The sequence below is a fragment of the Rhipicephalus microplus genome, chromosome 6, assembly GCF_043290135.1.
Source record: "Rhipicephalus microplus isolate Deutch F79 chromosome 6, USDA_Rmic, whole genome shotgun sequence".
NCBI classification, from domain to species: domain Eukaryota; kingdom Metazoa; phylum Arthropoda; class Arachnida; order Ixodida; family Ixodidae; genus Rhipicephalus; species Rhipicephalus microplus.
In genome coordinates this window covers 188,056,929-188,082,531 of record NC_134705.1, presented here as the reverse complement: position 1 = coordinate 188,082,531, position 25,603 = coordinate 188,056,929, and the positions used below count along the sequence as shown (strand labels likewise).

The window sequence follows — 25,603 nt, the reverse complement described above, 5'->3', positions numbered from 1 at the left end:
AGATCCGAGATGGCTCGAGTGCTCCAGTGACTCCCACTCTAGTGCCTCCCACTCCAGTGCCTCCCACTGCTCCAGGGCTAACTTCATTTTTTTTTTTTTGCTCATAAAGGTATTTGGGTGCTTGCAATTTTCATGTCACCCTCATGATATGTGATTTGAACGGTTGGTCTACCACCGCACCAAGGACGGGAGTCCGGAAACTCTGCCTTATTCGGATAGTTATTATTTGCCGTCCAAACACGTCGTTTTATCTTTTGGTTACCGAATTCTGATACTCTGACAGGTCATTCATTGAAGTGTCTACGATTACATGGTTTCACGAAATTCATCAACCTCCTTAACGCCAACGAAAATGTGCTCCCTCAAAAACTCTGCCTTATATAGCGAAGGGATTTTAATATCGATGAATGATTAACGAATCGAAGCTGTCCTGCTACAACGATTAATCTTGATCGATATTCGTTTTTCATTTGATAGACGTAATCAATTAATTTTTTCTATAATTCGGTTTATTCTCAGACACAGGAGCGACGCGAAAATTTGTGAAATCGTAGAAGCCGCAGGAGGAGCCATGACGCACAGTGACGCTGCGGCGGGTGAATAGCGTGCATGTAAGAGAGGTACAATATCAGAAAAAAAAAATACCAGTTCCTTTCGCAGACATCTCTGGCCCTTCCACAAATAATTTTGCACAACCCAATAGCGCTTACTAATTTTTGTAACGTCAAGCTTTTCTCGAGCATTTAATGTGGTCACGTACAATCCAGGCGGTGTAAGAGTAACTATTTATTGGGGCTGACTTGTGCACGAAAAGAGAAAATGTAGCTGCGTTTCTGGCAGGCGATCGGCAAAAGGAATCAATCTCCGAGAAGATCTCGAGCGGTACCCACTTCTTTATCGTCAGACTCCCGTGCTGAGAAGGCGCGCGCCGTCACGGCCTTTTCTTTTCTCATCATCGGGCCGCTGGTCTCTTGGGGGGCGCACGAACTAGTGCGCGTAGTTTGAACACTGCGTCCGTCTTGCGTCATTATTCCTCCTTCGAAAACGCATCGTCCCGATGCGTAGAAGCAGTGTTGCTGACATGGTCTGAATGCGTGGTCTCCATTGGGGAAATAGGTTTTCTTTATGCCGCGGGTGTGTATAGTTCGATGTTCATTGGCTGTCATAGTATAACTTCATTCTCACCACATGCATGATTTCTGTACGGCATCTTGATGAGCTCACTTGTCCTTCCGGGGACACTTCGTAGTTCAAGAAGCTTACGCGACGAAGAACTCGGTAAGGACCGAAATAGCAGCGCAGAAGCTTTTCGGAGAGGCCAGGCGTCCGCACGGGAGTACAAATACAAACTCTGTCGCCTGATGCGTAGTCGACTCCTCTCCGCCGAAGGTTTTAATGGTTTGCATCCACGCGTTGTTGTTTTATGTGATGTCGTGCCAACTTTCGTGCTTCTTCGGCTCACTGAATGAACTCGCTGATGTCAAGCTTGTGCTCTGTATTGTCGCTTACTGGCAGCGTTGCATCTAATGGTGTGGTAACTATTTGACCATAGACTAGCTGGAATGGCGTCACTTTAGTAGTCTCCTGCTCAGCAGTATTATAAGTGAAAGTGGCGTACAGCAGTATCTTGTCCTACGTATGGTGCTCCAAGTCAACGTAAATGGACAACATATCGGTTAGAGTTCTGTTGAGTCACTCCGTTAGCCCATTCGTTTGGGGGTGGTAAGCCGTTGTTTTCCTATGACACGTGTGGGTAGGTTTCATAATGGACTGCGTCAGATCAACTGTGAATGCAGTTCCTCGATCCGTGATAACCAGCTTTGGGGCACCATGCCGTAGTACAATGTTAGTGACGAAAAATTCAGCGACTTCTATAGCCGTGCCCTTGGTCAGAGAGGCTGTCTCGGCATACCGGGTAAAGTAGTCTGTCGCCACTATATCCATCGGTTGCCCATTGATGACATAGGAAATGGACCAATTAGATCCATTCCTACTTGTTCAAACGGAGATTTAGGGGGTTTTATTGGTTGGAGAAATCCTGAGGGTTTCAATGGAGGCGTTTTGCGTCTCTGGCAATGTCTACATGTCCTCAGTAATGCTGTACACCATCCAGTAACTTTGGCCAGTAGTACTTGGTGCGGATGCGAGCCAATGTTCTACTCACCCCGAGGGGTCCTGCTGCTGGGTCATCGTGGCAGGCTTCCAGGATTTCGGGTCGCATGGCCAAAGGAACTACGAGTAGGAATTTCTCCTTGTTGTGCTCGAAGTTTTTCTTGTATAAAACGTTGTTTCTCATCAGGCACGACGACAATCCCCGGAAGAAAACTCGAGGAACACGCACAGGTTGCTCTTCCAGATGCTTGATCAGCTGAAGCAACTCCGTGTCAGATCGCTTATATTCAGTCATGTCTGCGGTACTGACGGCTCCAAGAAACGGAAGGTCGTCTCCATCTTCCACAGGTGCATATTCCACTGGTGCGCGTGACAGGCAATCAGCATCACTGTGCTTGCGACCCGACTTGTATACGACTGTTATGTCGTATTCTTGCAACCTGAGGTTCCATTTAGAAAGTCGCCCACAAGGGTTCTTTAGGCCTGCGAGCCTGCACAGTGAGTGATGGTCACTCACTGCTCGAAATATATTATATAGGTATAGTCGGAATTTTCGTATGGCCCACATTACCGTCAGGCGTTCTTTTTCTGTCACCGAATAATTTATTTCAGCTCTTGAAAGAGTGCGACTAGCATATGCGACCAATCTACGTTTAGGCTTCTTCGTGGAAATGTGCAAGAACGGGGTGGTTTAGGAGTCACTGTCATAGCTCATTGAACCACCATCATCGCCACCATCATGTTAAACGTGCACGCGCAGTGAAATCCTCGTGGCACGGACCTTCCTGTCGCTCGCTGGGCCATCGCGTCTTGTCAGAGAATTCCTGTTTTTCTCGCTTGCCAAAGCATCACGCCCTCCTTCAGGTTTTCTCGGGTTGCCTGACGATCTTGACCACAGTTCTACGAGGACGAAACGCCATGCAAGGTTCCGGGTCGACGTCCGTTTCTCTGAGGGAGTGCATCAGCGTCCACATCGGCCAGGCCGGCGTGCAGGTTGGAAACGCCCGCTGGGAACTCTACTGTCTCGAGCATGGCATCCAGCAGGATGGCCGGATGCCAAGCGACAAGGTCTCCGGCGGCATTGACGACTCCTTCAACACTTTTTTTGCCGAAACTGGCGCCGGCCGTCATGTGCCACGTGCCGTATTCGTTGATCTCGAGCCGACTGTTGTCGACGAGGTTTGCTCTGGCACCTACCGGCAGCTGTACCACCCGAAGGAGTTAATCTCTGGCAAGAAAAACGCTGCCAACAACTATGCGCGTGGTCGCTGCACCATTGGCAACGAGATTGTCGACCTCGCGCTTGACCGCATTCGGAAGCTGGTCGACCAGTGCACGGGCCTCCAAAGTATCCTCGTATTCCACAGCTTCGGTGGTGGAACTGGCTCCAGATTCACGTCGCTTCTTATGAAGCACCTTTCCGTTGACTACGGCAAGAAGTCCAAGCTCGAGTTCTCCATCTACCCAGCACCTCCGCCAGAATTGTTACGCACAATCCAGATGGTGTAAGAATAACTATTTATTGGGGCTAACTTGTGCCCGAAAAGTAAAGGAAAATGTAACAGCGTTTCTAGCAGGCGATCCGCAAAAGGAATCAATCTCCGAGAAGATCTCGAGTGGTGCCCACTTCTTTCTCGTCAGAATCCCGTGCTGAGAAGGCGCGTGCCGTCACGGCCTTTTTTTGTCTCAACATCGGGCCGCTGGTCTCTTGGGGGGGGGGGGGGCACGAACCAGCGCGCGTGGTTTGAACACTGCGTCTGCTTTGCGTTATTATAGTGGACTTGTGCATATAGACAGGCGTTTGTGTTGGTGATTTTCTATTGGAGACTTGAACGGGCCGGGCAATAACTTGTCACATGCAAGTATGATATATGCATTATATACAATAACTTGTTACACGCGATTTTTATATATGTGGCTTGATGGTGTTGCGGTGTCAACATTACTTTGCATTCATTGTATAAACTACAGTTCAAAATGCAGGCTCGACTGTGTTACAATTGTGCATTACTTTGCGTTCATCTTACAAACTACTGCCCCGCCGCGGTGTTCTAGTGGCTAAGGTACTCGGCTGCTGACCCACAGGGCGCGGGTTCGAATCCCGGCTGTGGCGGCTGCATTTCCGATGGAGGCGGAAATGTTGTAGGCCCGTGTGCTCTGATTTGGGTGCACGTTAAAGAACCAAAGGTGGTCTAAATTTCCGGAGCCCTCCACTACGGCATCTCTCGTAATCATATAGTGGTTTTGGGACGTTAAACCCCACATATCAATCTTACAAACTACTTTTCATTAAGTGAACAGCACTACATACCACTCCACAATTCTTATCAATCCTATTCGCTTCTAGCTTCTGGCCCACGTGCGTTAAGCGTGTGTGAGTGTGCGTGTTTACGTGCGTGTGTGGGCGTGCGTGCATGCGTGCTGTTATGTATTTAACAGTGTAAATATCATGATCATCACCCAGCGCCTGGGGCAGGGTGTCAAATGAATACCAAGCCAACATTTCTCTCTTTTTCTATTCGACTGGGTTTGAAAAACCACTGTTCGCACACATCTACATAATGTTAAAATCAAGTTACTAGTTATTTTCTAAGGCGTTGTTTTATTTCTCTCTCAGTCCCAACCTACGTCACGTTCCACATTACGACACTCATCTCTCGCATTACGCACCTTCGAGAGAAACCTTTCGTGATCGTCAGCAGACACTCCGTGTACGACAACGACGTACAGGAAGTTGCACGTCCACAGACCGGCAGGCTGGGACACGAACCGGTAGCTCTGCACCGGCCTCACTCCAGCCTCCCTAAGCACAGTCCCGACGTAGGCGTCCTCGTTCGCGAAAGGTCTTACTCGACGCACGTTCCTGGTGAAAACGTCCAGGGCGCGGGCATCTAGGACGTAGCCGGCTCCGCTTCCGTATGGCGGGTACCAACTTCTGGCGTAGTCTTTCTCAGAGACAAACCATCGGTTCCTGGGGTTTCTGACGACCTGGTTGTTCCACCTGACGTTGCCGACGTATAGAGGGGAGGGCAACCTGGTGACACTCCTCACGCGACTCGTAGACGGCGTCGCAACCGGGAATCTGACATATACGTCGACTGAAGACGTCAGCTCCCTCACAGAGCTCTTCCTCGCGATACTCGCCTCGACGGGTTCCGACTGGAACACCACGGTCTCGGCTAAGACGTCTAGGAGGACGTCAACATTAACGAAGCAGTCATCGTCCGTCTTGAGTACGAAGCTGGGGCTGAGGTGATCGGCGACCCATAGGAAGCCGTGTATCGTCTTGAGTGTCAGGTTCCGGTACGTGTCCAAGTAGGTGCCCACCAACATGTCACCGAATTCTCGGGCCTCTTCACGTATAAGACGGCTCTGAGAGTGTTCTTCGCATTCGCCCACCAGGAACATGGGCACGATGGTCGTCGAAGACTTGCCCTGGGTGAATCTTCTGGACTGCTCCGTAGAAGGTCGACCCCAGGTCAACCTGATGGCGTTCCGCCGATGCGTATTAGAAGGTGCGGATGCGATCATAATGACCAAAAACACACTCTTCCCATGTGCCACTGTGGGAGGTGCCTTGGTGAATAACACGGCTTTCCACAGGTCACCACTCCAAGCACGACGGGAAGAAAGTCGCCCGTGCGTTTCACGAGTCCTCGGCCTAAGTATGTATCGAGACCGTATTTGTGTCGTTCTAGCCGTATCTGAAGCGGCTCTCAAGGCGTCAAATTCTCGTGAACTGTTGAGAACCGCCAAGAGTCCTGCCAGTGCTGTTACGGATAAAAAAGCTAGGGTAAGATACCGCCTGCCTTGTAAGGGCCATAGTGACGATCGCCTAAGCATAGTTTCTGTTTGTAGCGTCGTACCATTGATTAACGTTTAAATACGAAACATTCATTGCCAATTAATGACGTTTTTCGGTAATTGCTGCTAACGTAGGAGGAGGGGGCATAAGATGAATCCTGACCCCTCGCATTGGTGACGTCTTCCAACGACCTCTTTTTCAAGCAGTTGTCCATCGTAAAGAATGATAGTACGTTGATCTCTCCTTCATTGGCGTTTTTCAATTCTATTCTTTTTAAGCTGTGCGCTCACAGATTTATTGTGAGTGGGGCCTTCAACATTTTACTTCATGCATGTTGGGAATTCAATTTGATCAGAATTCTGTCGACTATCGCCGCTGGGACAATCGCTTTCTTTACGAAATGCCTTTTTTGTGACGTCTCTGACGATCTCCAGTCAATCAGCACTAAATAACCAACTGACTCTCACGACTGTAGTGATAAAGGAGGAATCACCTTGCTGCTCCGCAGGAGTCACCTAAATTCTTCACAGGCGCAGGCCTCTGCTACGGCGTGACGAGCACAAGTGACTCTGGCCTCGGATGTGGTCCAGGGTCGATAACACACACACCGTCAGGATTCACATTTCCATAAATCGCAGCGTTTGTGAAGGCTGTGCGCACATGCTTCGCGTCCTTCTACAGATGAAGAGACAGCAGCTATAGAACGTACACAGTTCATTCACATTTGTCCACTCTCATGGTCGTGTATCTACGATGACAAATCGAAATAAGGATGTACCACGATGGCTTCAACTCGAAGGGCAGTAAATGATACTTACTGGTGACTCTTCTTCCCACAACATTGCAGAGGCTAGCAAAAATGTTGCCTTCTTGACAGCGTGTTTACAGACTTTTGAAGAGGGGCTTGCGGTGCTCCGTGCCTCCGACGCAGACGTCATCTGTTATCCACGACGATGCGAGGATACCACACTTGTGCGATAAACAGCCGCGCATCCAATAAAGCACAACGGACGAAGTGAAGAGAGAGCGTTGATTCGAGACGAAACGCAGAACGTGACTGACGACGCGACCGTTGCTCGTATTGAATACGTGGCTTGGATTGATGGTTTTTTTTTTCTTCCAATGGGTCAGTCGCACGTGGTTTTGGTGGTGAGCTGTCGAAGTGCCAAACTTGTCTGGGATCTTTTTTTCTTATACGTGTCCACTTCGGGACAAGGTTTGTACGTTCTCGGTGATCTTTTCTGGTGTATATGTATAGAAGTGCGCTTAATCCCGTCGGCTCGCGGTTGCTACGATACGGGACTAATGGGATTAGACAGCCTTATAGGCAAGCCCCGGATCAAGACGCCGTGCTCCGCGGCAAGCAACGGATGTTGCTGACGTTTGGTGGTGGACGTACACCGGGTCTCGACCTAAGAGGCTTGAGAAACTTGTTGAGTCGCTTTAAGACTGAGTAAAGGAAAAAAAAGGCGAGGAAAAGGGCAGGGTGAAGGGAAGCAAGCAGATATGACGCAAGCGTGCATTTTTGTCGGCTGCCGCTGACTAAGCGAGCGTTTTGTCACACGCACGTAAACACAAAAACGCGCTCAGTGTTTTCCATTATGGGAGGGTAGGGGACGGTGCAGTAGTCACCCTAGCGACTCCCCTCTTGTTGGTCAAGTCCTAACGACCAAAACACGCTCAGCAACGAGGTAGTAAGTAGCCTCTGTTAGAGTTTCTCCAGCGACTCTAGCCTCTGTGGCGCATGCAGCTGAAGACGGACGTCATGAGCAAGACAACCAATGACTCCGCCTCCCATGAACGTGGCATGAGTGGGACTATTTCTTTAGTCGCGGAGGCGATCGGCTTCTGCACTTCGGTCACCTTGGCGGGCCCTCGCTTGACTTCTTGAAGAGACACTAAAGAGGAAGAATGACTTTGTTTAGATTGATATCCTGCGCTCCAAGAACTCCAATCACATAAGTTTCATGGTCAAGGGTTCACTATCCGCGGAAAAAAAAAATGAAGGTTGAAGATTCATTTTGGCCCCGATATCTACACCCGTCACGTAACAAATTTCAAAATTTATTTTTGGTACTATCGTGGCGTGAACTCTATGAAATTTTTCGAAACTTCATTTGCTAGGTTCATGCCACCACCAGATTACAATGTACTTCATTTTTATCGAGTAGAAGCTGTGTAGAACGCAGTAAACACCTTCGAAATTTACTACGTCACGGTGTTTGGTGCGGGAATCTCACTGTGGCGTCTCCAACCGCATTTTATATTCGCGTGTTTTCTCGCTTAACAAGCGTCGTGCTGCTGTTGGAGTGGTGTTTTCGAGACAGCGAAATTGTACATTACAAATTCGAAAAAAAAACACGTTTTGATTTGTATAAGCCAATGTTTAGGGCACTCGCCTTCGCATCAGGGGTAAAGGCCTGTACACGCGCTACCCGCACAGCCACGACGCACATCGCGAGACACCTGCCGCATCCAAATGGAATGTCATGTCCAGCTGACATCGAGCGAGACAAATGGACCTGGGATGGCCACGTAACGCGTAGAACGGGCAACTGATTCGCATTAAGATCAAGAATGGTTACCAATGGCTGTGAAAGCGGCAGTCGAGGAATACCGAGAGTTAGATGGAGTCAATAGAGTGATGCAATAAAGAAGTTAAACAGAATCGGCTCGCACAGGTAGGGTAAACTGGATATAAATGACTGAAGTATCCAACCAGCAGTGGACTAAACCAGGCTGAGAGAGAAAAAGAGAGAGAGATATGGTATGAAGAAAGGTAGGCTGAGAATGATGAGAGTGATATACACGAAAAAAAAACAGAAAAATGCCGTAGCTATAGGGAGGGGGAGGCGTGACAATTGACCACCCCTTCGCATAGCTAAGCCAATTTGTACAAGTAAAGCCCCACTACATTTCGTAGGCAGAGGGACTTCATTTCCTCATACTCCCTCAAGTACGTACAGTCTATTGTATGTGTCTTATCCTCGTGTTTTCCGCGCTCCAATTCGCTCACAGCATGCTTCTGCTGCATACTTGTAGCCGAGGATGCTTAACGACGTTATTTCCACTTGTCAGGGGGCTGATAAACATACTGAGCGAAACTTCTAGACGCCTAAAACACCACGAGAAGAAAGACACACAGAGAAAAAGCGCCAACTCGCCACTAACGCTCTTTCTCTCTGTGTCTTTCTTCTCGTGGTGATTTTAGGCGTCTAGAAGTTTCCCTCAGTATGACAACCAACTAGCCCAGCAACAAGTACTTCTAAGTTATGGTAAACATAGCTTTGTATGAATGAGTGCTCTACATTAAATTCTGCGCTTAAACACCGCTTGCCTAATTGCGTTCCGCAAAACTCGGATCATATCGGGCATCAATCGCGATAACATGGTTTGAATTTTACCGCCCCATTGGCGCTATGTGCCAATTGAATGTGAAGAAGTAAAACAAAACTGTAGATGTATGAAGCGCCATACTCAGCAAATAAATGTGAAAGCAATTTACTGCTTCTTTTAGGGTATATATCTAAGGGCGCCACTTGGAAGAAAGTGGCAATCGCGATAACATCGTTTGAATTTTCCCGCCACACTGGCACTATGTGTCAATTGAATGTGAAAAAATAAAACTAAACTGCAGATGTATGAAGCGCCATACTCAGCGAATAAAAATGAAAGCAATTTACTGCTGCCTTTAGGGTTCACATTTAAGGGTACCACTTGAAAAGAAGTGGTTCGAGTGGACGGGAAAGAAAGAGACGAAAAATCACGGAGGCGTCGCTAGTGCCGCTGCGAGCGTGTGTTGTGTTTTGGTCTCACTTGCGTGACTCGGGACTGTGATTCGTTTCCACGATTCTTCATTCGGGCGTGATTTCGCCGTTTATTCGCCGACGGGACATGTCATTCGTGAAGCCTTGTCAACCGTCGCCTTGATCGTCTCATCCATCAGCGCTGTTAGGTCCAGGGACCGTTTCGTTTGATCAGCGTGTGATCGGCGGGTATCAGTAAGAAAGAAAAAAAAAAAGGGAACATGGCTTCGGACGAGTGCTGCATCTACGTCTCGTTAGTGCCCGAGAATACGTGCAAGTTCGAGCGACACAAGCTATCTTGTCTCAAGCTCGAAGATAAGGTGTCGGCGCTGCACACCAAGGTGGCCGAGTTGTTCGGCAAGGACATCGGAGATCTCGGTAAGATTTCGCGGCGCGATCCTTCGAAGCGACCGCCGCTGCTCGCCTCGGCAACGCAATTCGATCATTTTGTCCTCTCCCCCCTCCTCTTCTCCCCAACGCTCAATTAGTTCTCCTTATTGTTTCTCCTTTTGTATATTTCGCGCCTACGTTGTTGTCGTAATGGTCCGCCTATAAATTGCGTGGAGCCGGCTTGGCGCGCGAACGGTTGCGACATTTTGCGAGCTCTTGCACGTCGTGATGCGACTCTAGAATGCGGGCAATGCGGAGGTGCCCCGGCCGTTCCTGTCACCTTGAACTTGAAAAACTCTCGCTTGCAATGACTTACCCGAATTCGCGACTCCTAATGTCGTGTGATGACGGAGCTGCCTTTTTCACGAGGTCTGTGCTTCGTACCGCGCTCGGAGTATTGATTGATCTTGTCATCGATAGCTGCGTCGGAGAAAATGCGAAACTCGGCCTAAAATAAGCCCAGCCGCGAATAAGCGAGGTTTTGGAATCTGTTGTGGTATGGTTCCTGGTTCCGCTGTAGTTCGCTGTATCTAGGTGGGATGCGGAGGTCCTTCCTTGAGTGCGTTGCAACTGACGTTTAGGCAGTCTCGGGTTTGGGATGTTCGAGAAATCACCGACGTACGGCGAATTTGAGTGGCTGCATTGCGTGACATGCTCTGTCGATGGTGCGGGCACCCATATGTTGGCGACATATACACATAGCGTACTTTTTAATATGTTATATCCATTACCAATGCCACTTAATGACGATTCATTAGTGTCCGGTTAGATTGCTTTATCATTCATCATATTGTTCTCTGATGAATGACAGTGAATTAGTAATGATTTCGATACAAGCACGCACAAACACACACACACGAATAGTAGAGCTAATGCTCATGTGGAATAAAATTTAGAACAGAGACTTTCGTACGATGGTTAGCTGGATACTGTAAGAGCAAATCCAATTGATACGAGTGTGTTTACTTTCATCTAAGGGCATGTATCCTATTCAATGTTTGCACATGCTAAACTCACTGCTCGCAGCTTTCACTTGGTACGCTGTGTATGTTTATGAACTATAACGTGCACAGGCAATGCCAGAGTGACAGCGGCTGTTCTTACATGCTGTGACACGCCACCACGGTGAGGCTGCTGAAAACAATGGTGATGTTTGACGCCTACCAAGACAGGAGCGCGGAGGAGAGGCTTGCGCATGAAGGAAAAGGGTGCGGGAGATAGCGGTAACATTCAGCAACATTTGCCTGTTATGTTTCTGTGTCATTAACCTAACAGAAATGGGCTAATCTTTGGGTGTAAAAGAAGTTTGTGTCCGTGCATTTGTGATCTTTTAGTTGGGAGTACCAGGCGTTAAAGGAAGTACTGACACCACTTTTCGAAAACGAGTTTACTCTGCCATACAACTCTCCTGCATACAGAGATGGCCTTGAGCAAGTGTGGAGCTCATGAAACAGTGGTAAAATGTTTTGTTCTTGACGTTAAAGTCAACTTTCTCCGTGAAACACCTACGGACATTGACACTAGTTTGATGTTCGGCTACAGTACTGACTATAGTGAACTAGAATATGATCTAGTGGTGCGACAGGCTGGGCGCCGGCGTCAGCTTTCACGCAGATGCCTCCAGGTGGCACCGCTGCTACTTTTCATGACAGCTTCGGCTGCGTTGTCGGGCAGTCGCGGGCTCCTGCAAAGCTGCAGCTGTGGTTACTTGGAACGCACGTTTGCTCCCTGGCTCAAGCTAACGTAATATTACAAAATTAGTTCGTGGACAACCTGAACAAAGCGCTGGCATGGGAGATGCAAACGACGCCTTCAGAGCACCCCGGTTACTTTTTCGGCAACCCGGGGTGAAACAGTGTCGATCTGTTCTCCGCTTCGACATGTCACAAGCTACATGTTTGTGGGTGTGGGATATCTCACGAGATGTTGACTCCCCCACGGTCCTTATGCAGCAGAGTGCAAATGGCACACGTGCAGTAGAGTGGCCTGTGAGAACTGCAAGTGCAATAATCTGGCCTTCAAGAGGCGCTCATCAGCTTCGCTCTCTTACGCGGCCCACAAGTGTGCGGTACACGTACCGTGAGAACACTGGTTGAGAAGCGCGCAGGCTAACTTGGAGAATAAAAAAGTGAGTCTTGGGTACATTATAGGACCTTCCTCTGGCCGTCGCTGGCGCTCTCATCTATATCACTCAAGCTAAATGTTATTTCGAACATTCACCAATGACAAGAAAGCGACAGCATTATGCTTCCTGTTTAAGGTATTGGCCATAACGCGTACTTTGAAACTCGCGCATGGGATAAATGTGACACTGAATAACACGGTAGTAGGTGGAACACAATACACGAAACCAAAGAAAAGCAGCATATTTACTTCTTCGTGTTTTGTTGGGCTGACACTATCCCTTAGAATAGGCGTTATCTACCCATATCTGTGATTTCCGCGCGCCTTGGTCAGTCGGAAATTCAAACACTTACACTCGCGGCCCAGATTCACGGTTTCCACAGAAATGTGGACACAACACCTTCTTGGAACCACAGCTGCTCGCAATCTGGTCACTCACCAACAAACACGAGCACAACCACAAGCAGCACACATCACAACTCCAAAGAGCCCGACCGCACACAAAGAACGATGTAACATTTGTTGTTTCTCGTCGAAGCGCAGTAATGCTGCAGATACTGCAAGACTGATGTGAACGGGCCGCGGAATGCCTGCGTCGGTTGCGTTGTGTGCCACCACAGCGCACAACGTAACCAGCGCCGTGAGACCGTTGACATATGCGGTAGAACTCCCGGGCCTTGACAAAGTTTCTTCACGTGGCGGTAACTCAACCCGCCAAACTCGCACACATACTCGTGCACACGCACTCATCGACTCCGGCGCTATCCAAAAAAGACGCCGCCGACGCGCGCTCCCCTCGCGCACATGACATGAAAAGACGCAGTGGCGCCGTGAGAAATCCTAGCGGCCGTCCGTGTCGTTTTGGACCGCCGAGACAGCAGCCGCGGTCTGCCGGTAGCGCCACTAGATCATATTCTAGTTCTCTATAATACTGACTTTGGGTACTTCACGCAGCAATCGGGCTAGTTTTGATCACGTCAGGTACCAAAGCTTTCAAAATGGCCCCTTTTGTGTCGCCAATGGAACCAGGAACGGTGAGTTGTGGAAACGTCCCGATATCTTGCATTAGCATGCGACAAGAAACCTCTACCATGTCGTCACGTTGGGGTACAGCAGGAATTCAAACTTGCTTTTGAAAACACACTGTATTCACTTGTCTCGGGTGTCCTCATGCTTAGCGGCACATTCTCTGGGCTCTTCAAGGCTTGGTCTTTCATTTGACAAAAAAAAAAAAAAAGAAACCTGAAAACTTTCGTGTCTGTGCTTCTTTAAGGACAAATAGTCATCCAAATTTTATAAAAAAAGGGGGTAGGGGGTCTTGAGCAATATTAATATACACTCTAAAAAAATCTCGAGTGAAAAGAGTGTCTTTTTGTCCCACAACAATAATCGTCATCAGGCTTGTATGCGCTTCCTTTCTTGAAAACTTGGCGCTGGCCACTAAGGAATGCAATGTAACCCTGATAATGGGCATGTCGATCGTGACCGGATTGTACTGGGCGCGGGGGGATGGCGCAAGGATGGAACGCAATAGAGATGACGATTATTGTTGTTGGACAAACAGAAACCTTTTTTACTCGCTCACTTTTTAGAGTGTAGTTTATGCAAGGGAGTAATTTCCCTTTCGGGCAACGAGGGCTGAATGGCGGAACCTCTTTTTGTCGTCTATTTTCTGCCTGCAGTAGAGAGATGGCTTGCGGCAACCTTTTGATTGCTTGCTCATTCTCTATAATTGCTTGCAGAACTAGTGTTTCTCGGCAAAATACTCAAGCAGGATGACACCCTTGAAGCCAGTGGGATCAAGTTTGGCATGACAGTGTTTGCCTACCCTCACCATGAGCTAGGTGAGTAACTGGCTTCTTTTTATTTTCCGGAGCTGAAAAAAAAAAACTAAATCAAAGGACTGCTTGAATAGCAACTGTGCCTTGCTGTATGTATGACGCGTTGGTGATCTCGCTGTGTTGTGCGCTGATGCTGATGTGTGATGCTGATGTGATGTGTGCGAAGCAGTTTGTTGTTTGTTTGCTCATAAGCTTGCACGCAGCAGCATGTGAGCCCCCTCCTAAAGCGACCCAGCGCACAGTAGAGCAGCGCTGGGTGTGCATGACGTAGCATCACACAAGATATGCTGGCCACAATGCGGCATAAAGAGATTCAGATGGACATGGCAAGTTATATCGGAAGCTTAGTGACAATCCCGGTGATACCAAGCTGCGTTTTGTGCATCGGGTGAAACGCTAGGGGAGGCTATACAAGACGTTTAGTTCGCAAAACGTCCAATCATGTGCACCCCCAGCTTCAATTTCGTCGTAAGTGCGGCTTCCCCTGTTCGCTCTGGTTGTGTGCTTTTGGAATCAATTAGTACACGATATGAAAAAAAGGAAAGAGACTCTAGGCGATCCGGGATGACGTATTAACAACGATGTAAATAATGGTGAAAAACGTACAGCGCGAACACAAGACGGGAATACTAAAGAGGGGACACAGACAAGCGCTGCCAACCTTCGCCAACCTTCGCAACTATTCGGCGGCTGGACGACAGCCGGCCCAGGAAAGAGACGACTCAAGCAGTGCCAGGAAGACAATCCCCGTTTATTCACCTTGCGGCGCGTTTTTAAGCGCTACGCAGCCAATCGCAGGTTGGCATGAAAGAAAAGAAAACAGCAAGATAACAGCAATCGGGCAATGTTATCAGAAAGCCCCGACGTAGAAAGAGGGCGAGCACTGCAAACGTTACAACTCGGCCAAAGCTACCCCTAGCGGAAGGCGTTCAAGAGGATGACGCTTCATGAACGGCTGGAGGTGGTAACAGGTAGCCAACACGTGGGCAGGTCTCCAAGCACAGCACTGACACGTTTCGCACGGTCATGTTGTCTTTGTGCACAGCGTGGGCGAAGACCCTGAGGTGCATGGTGGCACTGGTCGTTGAAGTAGCCACCGCAGAAGGAAATGGAAATGGCATTGCGCGTCGTCTGGCTGGAACACGCCCGCGAAGGTTGGCATTAAAGGCCAAGAGGAGGCAATGTCGAGAACAGGCAATGTTCAGAACGGGCACCACTCGCCGAGTGTCGATTGGCTGCAGCTCGGGAGTTGGCTGCAGGCGCCTGGAGCAGGGTTGATTTCGCCATCTGGTACGACAGGATCTGAAATGGCTGAGTGGACGAGCGGTAGAAACGCAGAAACCACGTCAAAAGCAACCTGGCGCCCAAGCTTAGAAAAGCCCGACAGTTGATTTCACTGGGAGCAGATAACGTGAAAGCCGAACACGATAGGGAAAAAAAAAATATATATACTTGCGCCAAGTTGCATGCACACAAAAGAAACAAGGAACACTTAATAGGTTCGGCTAAGGCAGTCCGCATTAGCATGGTGTTTGCCTTTCTTGTGCCGCACTGAGAAATCAAATTGCTGAAGTGCTAGACTCCAACGCATCAAGCGGCTGTTTTTGTTCGACATTTGATTTAACCACACTAAAGGTGAGTGATCAGTTTCAAAAACAAATGAGGAGCCTTTAAGGTAACACGACAGCTTTTCGAGAGCCCAGACCAAGCAAGCACATTCTTTTTCAGTTGTACTGTAGGCTTGCTCGCGTGATGTTAGTTTTCGACTGGCGTAGACAAGAGGATGTTCCTCGCCCTTTTTGTTCACTTGACTTAGAACAACGCCCATTCCGCGGTCACTGGCGTCACACTGAACTAAGAAGGGGAGAGAGTAATCTGGTGCCGCGAGGACCGGTTTGCTGACAAGAATCTTTTTGATCTCAGCAAAAGCATCTTTACGAGCCTTATTCCAACTTACAATAGTTGGCTCAGTTTTGCGCAGTGCGTCTGTGAGAGGACTAGCGATATTTGCGAAGTTGGGAATGTAGCTTCTGTAGTAGTCGGCTAAACCCAAAAAGGAACGCAAGTTAGTCTTTGTTTTCGGCAAAGGAAAGCTAGTGATTGCTTCAACTTTTATTTCGGAAGGACGTCGCTTCCCTTGGCCAACAACATGCCCTAAGTAGTGGACTTCAGAGCTCGCAAGACGACATTTGGCGAGTTTGAGAGTCAAGCCTGCCTCGTGTATTCGTGCTTTTGACGTGGTTTCTGCGTTTCTACCGCTCGTCCACTCAGCCATTTCAGATCCTGTCGTACCAGATGGCGAAATCAACCCTGCTCCAGGCGCCTGCAGCCAACTCCCGAGCTGCAGCCAATCGACACTCGGCGAGTGGTGCCCGTTCTGAACATTGCCTGTTCTCGACATTGCCTCCTCTTGGCCTTTAATGCCAACCTTCGCGGGCGTGTTCCAGCCAGACGACGCGCAATGCCATTTCCATTTCCTTCTGCGGTGGCTACTTCAACGACCAGTGCCACCATGCACCTCAGGGTCTTCGCCCACGCTGTGCACAAAGACAACATGACCGTGCGAAACGTGTCAGTGCTGTGCTTGGAGACCTGCCCACGTGTTGGCTACCTGTTACCACCTCCAGCCGTTCATGAAGCGTCATCCTCTTGAACGCCTTCCGCTAGGGGTAGCTTTGGCCGAGTTGTAACGTTTGCAGTGCTCGCCCTCTTTCTACGTCGGGGCTTTCTGATAACATTGCCCGATTGCTGTTATCTTGCTGTTTTCTTTTCTTTCATGCCAACCTGCGATTGGCTGCGTAGCGCTTAAAAACGCGCCGCAAGGTGAATAAACTGGGATTGTCTTCCTGGCACTGCTTGAGTCGTCTCTTTCCTGGGCCGGCTGTCGTCCAGCCGGCCCAGGAAAGAGACGACTCAGGAAAGAGACCAGCTGTTACGTATTCGGCGGCTGGACGACAGCCGGCCCAGGAAAGAGACGACTCAAGCAGTGCCAGGAAGACAATCCCAGTTTATTCACCTTGCGGCGCGTTTTTAAGCGCTACGCAGCCAATCGCAGGTTGGCATGAAAGAAAAGAAAACAGCAAGATAACAGCAATCGGGCAATGTTATCAGAAAGCCCCGACGTAGAAAGAGGGCGAGCACTGCAAACGTTACAACTCGGCCAAAGCTACCCCTAGCGGAAGGCGTTCAAGAGGATGACGCTTCATGAACGGCTGGAGGTGGTAACAGGTAGCCAACACGTGGGCAGGTCTCCAAGTACAGCACTGACACGTTTCGCACGGTCATGTTGTCTTTGTGCACAGCGTGGGCGAAGACCCTGAGGTGCATGGTGGCACTGGTCGTTGAAGTAGCCACCGCAGAAGGAAATGGAAATGGCATTGCGCGTCGTCTGGCTGGAACACGCCCGCGAAGGTTGGCATTAAAGGCCAAGAGGAGGCAATGTCGAGAACAGGCAATGTTCAGAACGGGCACCACTCGCCGAGTGTCGATTGGCTGCAGCTCGGGAGTTGGCTGCAGGCGCCTGGACCAAGGTTCTGTGTTCACAAGCGCGCTCACCACGACGTTCTTGAAGAAATGCGGCATATCCGTTCACCACAGCTCAGTCTACCATCCGCAAAGTAATTCAGTCGAGAAACTTCACTCTGTAATGAAGCGCATTCTGCGTGCACTCTGTTTCGAGAAAGGCGCCGACTGGGACGAAGCTGTTCCCGCGATGCTCTTTGCTCTGCGCTCCGTCACTCACGAAGCGACTGGGTTCACGCCGGCGGAACTTGTTTACGGTCGAGCGCTTCGCTCCCCGCTAACGTTGTTGAAAGAAAAGTGGGAAGACAAGTTCGTAGACAAATCAGTTGTCGAGTACGTGCTGACCTTGTTGAAGCGCCTACGTGAATCGCAAGAACTGGCGCAGATAAACATGGCAGAAGCGCAGCAACGCTCAAAGGTGTACTACGACAGATCCGCACGCACACGAACCTTCAAGGAAGGCGATAAAGTGCTGATTCTGCGGTCGTCAAAGGCAAATAAACTGGAAGTAGCATGGGATGGGCCGGTCACGATTAAACAAAAGCTCTCCGATACCAATTACTTGGTAACGACGCCCGGTAAACGCAATGATGTGACGATATATCACTGCAATCTAATGAAGCCTTTTATCGAACGCAGTGAGACGTTGAGCATTGTCCTTAACGAGCCTGAAGAGATCAACGTTCCTCTACCCCAAGTGCCAAGGCCCTGCTCTTCCCCATCAACAGAAGAGATAGTCCAATCTGTCACTAAACAAGCTTCTCTAACTGACAAGCAAAGAAAGGAGTTAGAACTGCTTGTGCGCAACTTCAGAGACTTGTTTAGTCCCACTCCCGGCAGGACAAATCTCGTGGAGCACGACATTGAGTTAACATCCAACCAACCTTTCCGAACCAGGATGCACAGATTTTCCCCCCGTCACGAGAAGATCCTGAACGATTGTGTTCAAAACATGTTGACACTGGGTCTAATCGTGCCAGGAGAAAGCGAGTATGTGTCACCTATGTTTATTGTAGAAAGTCCAGGCAAGGAACCGCGACCCTGCATCGATTATCGAAAATTGAATGCGATAACAAAAACAAAGATGTTTCCCATTCCAAACGTTGAGGGCTTGATCGAGAAAGTGTCCGCGGCACGGTACGTTTCTACGTTAGATTTGGTACGCGGTTTCTGGCAAGTGCCACTAACGGAAAACGCCAGTAAGCTCGCCACTTTCATGACACCGACAGGCACATATCGCCCTCTTGTGCTCACTTTTGGCCTCAAGAATGCACCCTTCGCATTTTCAAGGTTAATGCATGAAGTGCTCAAAGGAGCCGAGTCGTTCGCTGTTCCGTACCTTGACGACATAGCTGTTTTTTCGAGCACCTGGCAACAGCATTTGGAACATCTGCAGCAGGTATTCCTTCGAATACACGAGGCAGGCTTGACTCTCAAACTCGCCAAATGTCGTCTTGCGAGCTCTGAAGTCCACTACTTGGGGCATGTTGTTGGCCAAGGGAAGCGACGTCCTTCCGAAATAAAAGTTGAAGCAATCACTAGCTTTCCTTTGCCGAAAACAAAGACTAACTTGCGTTCCTTTTTGGGTTTAGCCGACTACTACAGAAGCTACATTCCCAACTTCGCAAATATCGCTAGTCCTCTCACAGACGCACTGCGCAAAACTGAGCCAACTATTGTAAGTTGGAATAAGGCTCGTAAAGATGCTTTTGCCGAGATCAAAAAGATTCTTGTCAGCAAACCGGTCCTCGCGGCACCAGATTACTCTCTCCCCTTCTTAGTTCAGTGTGACGCCAGTGACCGCGGAATGGGCGTTGTTCTAAGTCAAGTGAACAAAAAGGGCGAGGAACATCCTCTTGTCTACGCCAGTCGAAAACTAACATCACGCGAGCAAGCCTACAGTACAACTGAAAAAGAATGTGCTTGCTTGGTCTGGGCTCTCGAAAAGCTGTCGTGTTACCTTAAAGGCTCCTCATTTGTTTTTGAAACTGATCACTCACCTTTAGTGTGGTTAAATCAAATGTCGAACAAAAACAGCCGCTTGATGCGTTGGAGTCTAGCACTTCAGCAATTTGATTTCTCAGTGCGGCACAAGAAAGGCAAACACCATGCTAATGCGGACTGCCTTAGCCGAACCTATTGAGTGTTCCTTGTTTCTTTTGTGTGCATGCAACTTGGCGCAAGTATATATATTTTTCTTTCCCTATCGTGTTCGGCTTTCACGTTATCTGCTCCCAGTGAAATCAACTGTCGGGCTTTTCTAAGCTTGGGCGCCAGGTTGCTTTTGACGTGGTTTCTGCGTTTCTACCGCTCGTCCACTCAGCCATTTCAGATCCTGTCGTACCAGATGGCGAAATCAACCCTGCTCCAGGCGCCTGCAGCCAACTCCCGAGCTGCAGCCAATCGACACTCGGCGAGTGGTGCCCGTTCTGAACATTGCCTGTTCTCGACATTGCCTCCTCTTGGCCTTTAATGCCAACCTTCGCGGGCGTGTTCCAGCCAGACGACGCGCAATGCCATTTCCATTTCCTTCTGCGGTGGCTACTTCAACGACCAGTGCCACCATGCACCTCAGGGTCTTCGCCCACGCTGTGCACAAAGACAACATGACCGTGCGAAACGTGTCAGTGCTGTGCTTGGAGACCTGCCCACGTGTTGGCTACCTGTTACCACCTCCAGCCGTTCATGAAGCGTCATCCTCTTGAACGCCTTCCGCTAGGGGTAGCTTTGGCCGAGTTGTAACGTTTGCAGTGCTCACCCTCTTTCTACGTCGGGGCTTTCTGATAACATTGCCCGATTGCTGTTATCTTGCTGTTTTCTTTTCTTTCATGCCAACCTGCGATTGGCTGCGTAGCGCTTAAAAACGCGCCGCAAGGTGAATAAACTGGGATTGTCTTCCTGGCACTGCTTGAGTCGTCTCTTTCCTGGGCCGGCTGTCGTCCAGCCGCCGAATACGTAACAGCTGTTACGTATTCGGCGGCTGGACGACAGCCGGCCCAGGAAAGAGACGACTCAAGCAGTGCCAGGAAGACAATCCCAGTTTATTCACCTTGCGGCGCGTTTTTAAGCGCTACGCAGCCAATCGCAGGTTGGCATGAAAGAAAAGAAAACAGCAAGATAACAGCAATCGGGCAATGTTATCAGAAAGCCCCGACGTAGAAAGAGGGCGAGCACTGCAAACGTTACAACTCGGCCAAAGCTACCCCTAGCGGAAGGCGTTCAAGAGGATGACGCTTCATGAACGGCTGGAGGTGGTAACAGGTAGCCAACACGTGGGCAGGTCTCCAAGCACAGCACTGACACGTTTCGCACGGTCATGTTGTCTTTGTGCACAGCGTGGGCGAAGACCCTGAGGTGCCACCGCAGAAGGAAATGGAAATGGCATTGCGCGTCGTCTGGCTGGAACACGCCCGCGAAGGTTGGCATTAAAGGCCAAGAGGAGGCAATGTCGAGAACAGGCAATGTTCAGAACGGGACCACTCGCCGAGTGTCGATTGGCTGCAGCTCGGGAGTTGGCTGCAGGCGCCTGGAGCAGGGTTGATTTCGCCATCTGGTACGACAGGATCTGAAATGGCTGAGTGGACGAGCGGTAGAAACGCAGAAACCACGTCAAAAGCAACCTGGCGCCCAAGCTTAGAAAAGCCCGACAGTTGATTTCACTGGGAGCAGATAACGTGAAAGCCGAACACGATAGGGAAAAAAAAAATATATATACTTGCGCCAAGTTGCATGCACACAAAAGAAACAAGGAACACTCAATAGGTTCGGCTAAGGCAGTCCGCATTAGCATGGTGTTTGCCTTTCTTGTGCCGCACTGAGAAATCAAATTGCTGAAGTGCTAGACTCCAACGCATCAAGCGGCTGTTTTTGTTCGACATTTGATTTAACCACACTAAAGGTGAGTGATCAGTTTCAAAAACAAATGAGGAGCCTTTAAGGTAACACGACAGCTTTTCGAGAGCCCAGACCAAGCAAGCACATTCTTTTTCAGTTGTACTGTAGGCTTGCTCGCGTGATGTTAGTTTTCGACTGGCGTAGACAAGAGGATGTTCCTCGCCCTTTTTGTTCACTTGACTTAGAACAACGCCCATTCCGCGGTCACTGGCGTCACACTGAACTAAGAAGGGGAGAGAGTAATCTGGTGCCGCGAGGACCGGTTTGCTGACAAGAATCTTTTTGATCTCAGCAAAAGCATCTTTACGAGCCTTATTCCAACTTACAATAGTTGGCTCAGTTTTGCGCAGTGCGTCTGTGAGAGGACTAGCGATATTTGCGAAGTTGGGAATGTAGCTTCTGTAGTAGTCGGCTAAACCCAAAAAGGAACGCAAGTTAGTCTTTGTTTTCGGCAAAGGAAAGCTAGTGATTGCTTCAACTTTTATTTCGGAAGGACGTCGCTTCCCTTGGCCAACAACATGCCCCAAGTAGTGGACTTCAGAGCTCGCAAGACGACATTTGGCGAGTTTGAGAGTCAAGCCTGCCTCGTGTATTCGAAGGAATACCTGCTGCAGATGTTCCAAATGCTGTTGCCAGGTGCTCGAAAAAACAGCTATGTCGTCAAGGTACGGAACAGCGAACGACTCGGCTCCTTTGAGCACTTCATGCATTAACCTTGAAAATGCGAAGGGTGCATTCTTGAGGCCAAAAGTGAGCACAAGAGGGCGATATGTGCCTGTCGGTGTCATGAAAGTGGCGAGCTTACTGGCGTTTTCCGTTAGTGGCACTTGCCAGAAACCGCGTACCAAATCTAACGTAGAAACGTACCGTGCCGCGGACACTTTCTCGATCAAGCCCTCAACGTTTGGAATGGGAAACATCTTTGTTTTTGTTATCGCATTCAATTTTCGATAATCGATGCAGGGTCGCGGTTCCTTGCCTGGACTTTCTACAATAAACATAGGTGACACATACTCGCTTTCTCCTGGCACGATTAGACCCAGTGTCAACATGTTTTGAACACAATCGTTCAGGATCTTCTCGTGACGGGGGGAAAATCTGTGCATCCTGGTTCGGAAAGGTTGGTTGGATGTTAACTCAATGTCGTGCTCCACGAGATTTGTCCTGCCGGGAGTGGGACTAAACAAGTCTCTGAAGTTGCGCACAAGCAGTTCTAACTCCTTTCTTTGCTTGTCAGTTAGAGAAGCTTGTTTAGTGACAGATTGGACTATCTCTTCTGTTGATGGGGAAGAGCAGGGCCTTGGCACTTGGGGTAGAGGAACGTTGATCTCTTCAGGCTCGTTAAGGACAATGCTCAACGTCTCACTGCGTTCGATAAAAGGCTTCATTAGATTGCAGTGATATATCGTCACATCATTGCGTTTACCGGGCGTCGTTACCAAGTAATTGGTGTCGGAGAGCTTTTGTTTAATCGTGACCGGCCCATCCCATGCTACTTCCAGTTTATTTGCCTTTGACGACCGCAGAATCAGCACTTTATCGCCTTCCTTGAAGGTTCGTGTGCGTGCGGATCTGTCGTAGTACACCTTTGAGCGTTGCTGCGCTTCTGCCATGTTTATCTGCGCCAGTTCTTGCGATTCACGTAGGCGCTTCAACAAGGTCAGCACGTACTCGACAACTGATTTGTCTACGAACTTGTCTTCCCACTTTTCTTTCAACAACGTTAGCGGGGAGCGAAGCGCTCGACCGTAAACAAGTTCCGCCGGCGTGAACCCAGTCGCTTCGTGAGTGACGGAGCGCAGAGCAAAGAGCATCGCGGGAACAGCTTCGTCCCAGTCGGCGCCTTTCTCGAAACAGAGTGCACGCAGAATGCGCTTCATTACAGAGTGAAGTTTCTCGACTGAATTACTTTGCGGATGGTAGACTGAGCTGTGGTGAACGGATATGCCGCATTTCTTCAAGAACGTCGTGGTGAGCGCGCTTGTGAACACAGAACCTTGGTCGCATTGGATTTCACTAGGAAATCCAATTCTTGCAAAGACGCCGAGTAGCGCGTTTACAACTGCAGTGGAGCTTAATTCGGGTAACACCACTGCTTCCGGGAACTTCGTAGCAGGGCAAATGAGTGTTAGCAAGTATTTGTTGCCCGCCGCTGTTACTGGTAATGGACCTACAATGTCGACAACTAATCTGCGAAAGGGTTCGCCAATCAAAGGCACTTGGACCAAAGGTGCTTTGAGTTTTTCGTTTGGCCGCCCCGTCCTTTGGCAAACGTTGCAGGAACGTACCCAGTTCTCCGATTCTTTGAAGCACATCGGCCAGTAGTAGTCGTTCAATAACCTGCTCTTGGTCTTGTTGATACCTAAATGGCCAGCCCAGCTATCGCTGTGAACCAAACCCAAAAGTGCGACTCGATACTTTTTGGGAACGACAAGCTGTTCAAAGGTTCTGCCTTTCTTGTTTTTGAATGTTCTGTACAAAATGCCTTCTTTGACTATGAACGATACGGCTCCTTTTTGTTTCCGTTTTGATTTTTCCCAGCACGTCTTCAGCGACTCGTCGTTTGCCTGCTCCATTTTGAGAGCGCTTTTGTCTAACTTTGCTAGAAGCTGAAAATTTTCACTGACTGGGTTTATCGCTTCACCTGAGAGCGCATTACCGACGGGAGTGCTGCTATCAATGGCTGGCGCGACACAATTGGCGTCGACAGGAACAGTTTCGCTTGGTGCAGTAGCTTGTGTCGGTTCACTCTGGTCTGTAATTTCCGTGTTACGGGTAGCGCTGGTAGCTTGAGCTCTTGTTTGGGACCTCGTGACGACCATTACAGGGTTAGCATTAAGTTCCAGTCCTGCATTTTGGAAGTCCCTCATTGATCGGTTAGAAAAAATGTAGGGAATTTTCTGAGGAAGTTTATCGGAAACCGCAGCATCAGTTTCGAATGTGCCGAAGGCGCCCTTCATTTCGACTCTGGCTACCGGCAAACACTTCATGTCTGGCTCTAGTGCCTGGCGTACCCATACACATGAACCTGTTAAGTTCTCGGGCTTAACAAATGACGGGTGGACGATATCAAATGTTGCTCCTGTGTCGCGCAGAACGTTGCAACTGATGCCGTTCACCTTCATGTCATATGTGTAGGGCAAGAGTAAATCGCTCTCTTCGGTTAGCAAATTGACGGAAACTGCTGGCTGTCGGCAACCGACTGCGATGTGACCCGGTTGTTGGCATTTATAGCAGACCAGCGGTTGTTTTTCTTCGAACTTGGAACTTTTCGGTTCACTCGCGTTGGCTGCATGCCCTTGGGCTGGAACACTGTCGCCTGGTTTCCCTTGGTTAGTTTCTTTCGTTCCTTTCTGAAATTTCTTGAACGCTCCTGACGGCTTCTTTCTTTGTTCTTCTGAACTTTCCATTCTACGGGAACGGTACTCGTCCGCCAAGCTGGCTGCCGTTTGCAAAGTCTCTATGTTTGGCTTGTCCTGAATCCACAGCCGCATTTGGTCCGGAATGGACGCATAAAACTGCTCGAGCGCAAACAGTTCAATCAGACGTTGCTTGTTCTCGTATGCGTTGGCACTCTTAAGCCATTCCTCTAACAAGCTCATGGATTTGTAGGCGAATTCTGAAAATGACTCCCCTTGGCCACGCCTCGTGTTACGGAACTTCATCCTCAAGGCTTCTGTTGACAAGCTGTACCTTCGCCTCAAATGAAGTTTCACTTTTTCGTAATCATAAGCATCTTCATCTGGCATTCTCGCGATTACATCGGCTGCCTCATTTGGAAGTAATGTCAACAGGCGTTGTGACCATGTCTCTTTTGCAAGTGCAGCTCTTGTACACGTCCTCTCAAAGTTGACGAGATACAAAGTGATGTCACTGCCAGCCTTGAAAGGTTGCATGTATCCTCGCATATCGAAACTGTCATTGCGTTCAAGGTTATGCAGTTGCATCTCTTTTAACTTCAGTTCTACTTCTCGTTCTTTGAGCCTTTCCGAGACTGCCCTCCAACACTCCTCGACTTCGTCGTCGTTTGCTCCGCATTTGGATATCGCTTCGATAATTGCAGGCTTCCGCATAGACTTCTGTACAGGGATACCGAGCTCTTCAGCTAG

General features: G+C 49.2%; 3 protein-coding genes across 3 annotated transcripts in view; 2 read left to right on the top strand and 1 right to left on the bottom strand.

Annotated features, from left to right (window-relative positions):
• Positions 1-2,783: 2,783 nt before the first annotated feature.
• Positions 2,784-3,787, top strand: LOC119168246 (tubulin alpha-1C chain). The gene has a single exon (XM_037419652.2). The coding sequence runs from the start codon at positions 3,031-3,033 to the stop codon at positions 3,619-3,621; it is 591 nt and encodes a 196-aa protein (XP_037275549.2). The 5' UTR covers positions 2,784-3,030; the 3' UTR covers positions 3,622-3,787.
• A 926-nt stretch (positions 3,788-4,713) lies between these two features.
• On the bottom strand, positions 4,714-6,913 carry LOC119168247 (beta-1,3-galactosyltransferase 5). The gene has a single exon (XM_037419653.2). The coding sequence runs from the start codon at positions 5,953-5,955 to the stop codon at positions 4,726-4,728; it is 1,230 nt and encodes a 409-aa protein (XP_037275550.2). The 5' UTR covers positions 5,956-6,913; the 3' UTR covers positions 4,714-4,725.
• A 2,809-nt stretch (positions 6,914-9,722) lies between these two features.
• LOC119166988 (ubiquitin-like protein 7) overlaps positions 9,723-25,603 on the top strand; it is a 47,217-nt gene continuing 31,336 nt past the window's right edge. Inside the window, exons 1-2 of the mRNA XM_037418390.2 lie at positions 9,723-10,101; positions 13,980-14,081. Coding sequence (XP_037274287.2) covers positions 9,945-10,101; positions 13,980-14,081 — 259 coding nt within the window. The 5' untranslated portion in view covers positions 9,723-9,944. The remainder of the gene's footprint in view (positions 10,102-13,979; positions 14,082-25,603) is intronic.